The 4,299-nt window shown below is 39.1% G+C and overlaps 1 protein-coding gene across 1 annotated transcript; it reads right to left on the reverse strand.

Moving 5' to 3' along the window:
• Positions 1-3,490: 3,490 nt before the first annotated feature.
• On the reverse strand, positions 3,491-3,955 carry LOC141680347 (uncharacterized). Its single transcript, XM_074486600.1, has one exon. It carries the CDS (start codon positions 3,953-3,955, stop codon positions 3,491-3,493), a length of 465 nt encoding a protein of 154 aa, XP_074342701.1.
• Positions 3,956-4,299: the final 344 nt, after the last annotated feature.

The following is a 4,299-nucleotide window of genomic DNA, read 5'->3' on the forward strand; positions in this document are numbered from 1 at the left end:
TTCTGTCTATCTTGAGCTACTTCTAATTTTTTTCGAATCAATACAACTGCGTCCTTGGTTTGCTGGATTAGCTCAGGACCTAACAACTTCTTTTTTCCTACTTCATCCCAGTAAAGTGGGGACCAACACTTACGTCCATACAAAGCTTCGTAGGGTGGCATTCTGATACTGGCATGATAACTGTTATTATAGGAAAACTCGATTAACGGCAGGTGATCATCCTAATTTCCTTTAAAATCCAAAGCACAAACCCTCAACATGTCTTCTATTGTCTGAATTGTCCTTTCACTTTGGCCATCTGTCTGGGGATGGTAAGCGGTACTCAACTTTAACTTAGTCCCTAAATATTCCTGGAATTTCGTTCAAAATCTTGAATTAAACCTTGGATCTCGGTCAGATACAATCGATACAGGGACACCATGCTTGGTCACAATTTTAACCAAATACAGCTTGACTAGCTTATCTAAAGAATAATTTTCATTGATTGGGAGAAAATGTGCAGACTTCGTCAATCTATCAATAATTACCCAAATAGCATCATGGTTCGACTTTGTCCTTGGTAGTCCTACTACAAAATCCATCACAATTTCTTCCCATTTCCACTGTGGAATCTCAAGGTTGTAACAATCCACTTGGTCTTTGATGTTCTGCTTTTACTGTTTGGCAAGTATGACATTTACTAACCGGATCTGCTATTTTCTTTTTCATTCCTGGCCAAAAGTTCTGCTTCAAATCCTGATACATCTTGGTGCTCCCGGGGTGAATAGAAAACCTAGAATTATGAGCTTCCCATAAAATCTTATTCTTCAGTTCAGTCATATTGGGAATCCATATTCTCGAGGAGAACCTAAACATACCTTTACTGTCTTTTTGAGTACAAATTTCTTCTCCAGTAAAGCTATCTAGTCCTTGATCCATTATTTCTTCCTGACATTTCTTAATCTTGTCCATCAGTTCTGGCTGAAAAGTGATCTCATATAATTGCTCTTTATTACCTTCTGGCACTCGAACTTCAATTTCCAACTTTTCCAATTCTTTCGCTAATTCCTCAGCAACCTTGATCACATTCAATCTTTCCTTCCTGCTCAAAGCATTTGCCACTATATTGGCTTTGCCTGGGTGGTAGTTAATAGAACAATCATAATCTTTAATCAGTTTTAGCCATCTCCATTGTCTCATGTTTAGATCCTTCTGGATGAATATATACTTTAAACTCTTATGGTCCGTATAGATCTCACACTTTTCTCCGTACAAGTAATATCTCCACAGCTTCAACGCGAACATTATTGCTGCTAATTCCAAGTCATGCACTAGATACTTTTGCTCATGGGGTTTTAATTGTCTGGAGATGTAGGCAATGATTTATCATCTTGTATCAACACACAGCCCAAACCTTTCAAAGAAGCATCACTGTAGATTACAAAATTTCCTGTCTCATTCGGCAATGCTAGCACTGGAGTTGTTGTTAATCTCTTCTTCAATTCTTGGAAGCTTTCCTCACATTTCTTTGTACAGATAAACTTCTCATTCTTCCTGGTCAGCTTGGTCAATGGAGTCACAATCTTGGAAAAGTCTTTTACAAATCTTCAGTAATAACCTGTTAGTGCAAGAAAACTTTTGACTTCTGTCGGGGTCTTTGGTTGTTCCCACTTGGATACAGCCTCAATCTTTACAGGATCCACCTTAATACCATCCTTCCCTACTACATGATCCAAAAATTGGACTTCATCCAACCAAAATTCGCACTTTGAAAACTTAGCATACAACTGTTTGTCTCTCAGCCTTTGTAGGGCAATCCTCATATGTTCAGCATGATCTTCTTTAGTCCTTGAGTATATGAGGATGTCATCATTAAATACAATAACAAACTTATCCAAGTACTCATTATACACCATGTTCATTATATCCATAAAAGCTGTTGGTACATTATTCAATTCAAATGACATCACTAGGAACTCATAATGTCCATATCTAGTTATGAATGTAGTCTTTGGTATGTCTTCGGGCTTAATCTTCAACTGATGGTAGCCCGATCTCAAGTCAATCTTCGAGAAATAGCGCGCTCTCTTAAGCTGGTCAAACAAGTCATCGATCTGTTCATTAGATCCATAAAAGCTGCTGGTGCATTAGTCAATCCAAATGACATCACTAGGAATTCATAATGTCCATATCTAGTTCTGAATGCATTCTTTGGTATGTCTTCAGGCTTAATCTTCAACTAATGGTAGCCCGATCTCAAGTCAATCTTCGAGAAATAGCATGCTCCCTTAAGCTGGTCAAACAAGTCATCAATCCTTGGCAGGGGATACTTATTCTTGATGGTCAATTTATTTTAACTCCCGATAATCAATGCACAACCTCATACTTCCGTCCTCTTTCTTCACAAATAGCACTGGTGCACCCCACAGGGATACACTTGGCCTAATCACACCTTTATCCAATAGTTCCTGAAGTTGCTTAGCAAGTTCTTTCATCTCTACTGGGGCCATACGATATGGAGCCTTTAAAACTGGTTCTGCTCTAGGAATTAGGTCAATAGAGAACTCGATCTCACGATCTGGTGGCAATCCTGGCAACTCATCTGGAAAGACGTCTAAAAATTCCCTCACTATTGGAATTTTGTCCAGATTAGGTACCTTTTTCTCAATGTCTACTATATGGGCTAGGTAATCCTCGCACCCTTGTCTTAGCAGTTTCTTTTCCTTTAATATCGAGAGAAATTTCTTTTCTTGCCTTTGTCCTTGATAGTTTACTTTGGTATTATCCTTTGTAAGCATCACAATCTACTTCTTCCTACAGTCAATATTTGCCTTATATTGGGACAACCAATCCGTTCTTAAAATTACATTGAACTTTCCTATCTCGAAGGGTATCAGGTCCTCCGAAAAAGAATGCCCGTGGATTTCCAATTGACACTTAGGGCAAAATTGACTCACTGAAACTCTATCCTGATTAGCTACTTCTATAGTCAAAGGTTCCGCCAGGTCTTATAACATTAAATCCATTTTATTCACACATTGTTTTGATATAAAGAACTTAGATGCAGCTGAATCGAATAAACTTTAACAGGTACAGAATTGAGAGAGAGCGTACCTGCAACCACATCTGAATCCTGAGCATTGGATCTCTTGTTCATCTTGAAGGTTCAGGCTCTAGCTGTGCTGTATGCTGGTCCTTGAGATACACTACCTTGAGTAAGAGTCCTAAAATTCTTAGAAAGATGTTCAACCTTACCACAGTTATAGCAAGTAAATACGGGTTTCTCTGAGTTGAACTTCGATGCATAATGACCCTTCTGATGACATTTAAAACACTGAACATCCCTTCTGCACATACCGCTATGTTTCTTGCCACATATCTTATAATCCACCGCTAGATTTGCTGACTGGGTTGGAGTGGAGGCAACTGAAGTGGTAATAGGCCTGGCCTAAGGAAAAGTCTGTCTTCTAAATCTTTTATTCCTATTTTGGCCAAATCGCTTCTAAAACCTCTAACCAGATCCTCCTGGATTTGTCTCATCAGTAGTACCTTCAGACTTTCTCTTCTTATCACCCTTTTCTTTGACATCCAACTTCTGATCACTTTCAATTATAAGAGCGGCCTGAACTATAAAGGGATATGTTTTGAGTTGTAAAGGTACAACTCCACTGCGGATTTCAGACTTCAATCCTTGCTGGAACCTTTTCGCTTTCTGAGTTTCAGTACTCACATACACATGTACCAATCGGGCCAATTCTATAAACTTAGCTTCATATTCCGCCACACTCTTTTCACCCTGCTCCAATTCCAAAAACTCAACCTCCAACTGATTTTGCAAATAATCCGGAAAATACTTTTCCAAAACCAACTCTGTAAACCTGGTCCACGGAACAGGACCCTCTTCTTCCAAGGAACAAGTGGATTCCCACCAATAATTTGCTTCCCCCTTCAGAAAATAACTCGCATAGTCTGACATGAGATTATCACTTACTTGCATAAGAGTAAAGGCTTTTCCATCTCCTTTAGCCAAATTCTGGCAACAATTGGGTCCACTTCACCCTTAAACTCTAGGGGCTTCACCGACTGAAAAGATTTAAAACTAACAGTTTGGTTCACCACTCTTTGTTGAGGTTTTTTTTGAAACTGCAATTGTTGTTGTTGGATTTGTTGTTGCTGCTGTTGTATGAACTGCTGCTGTTGCAGAAATTGTTGCTGCTGTTGTTGAAATTGTTCTTGCTGCTGAGCCATTTGGTTAGACTGTTGGCGCAACAAATCTAGCAACTCATTCATGACTGGCCCCCATCAGAGTCTCTATTAGAG

Source organism: Apium graveolens, chromosome 8 (assembly GCF_009905375.1).
Source record: "Apium graveolens cultivar Ventura chromosome 8, ASM990537v1, whole genome shotgun sequence".
In the NCBI taxonomy this organism is placed as follows: domain Eukaryota; kingdom Viridiplantae; phylum Streptophyta; class Magnoliopsida; order Apiales; family Apiaceae; genus Apium; species Apium graveolens.

What these genes read in the sequence shown, in the direction of transcription:
- LOC141680347 (XM_074486600.1), bottom strand. Translation starts at nt 3,955, where the DNA reads ATGTCAGACTATGCGAGTTATTTTCTGAAGGGGGAAGCAAATTATTGG.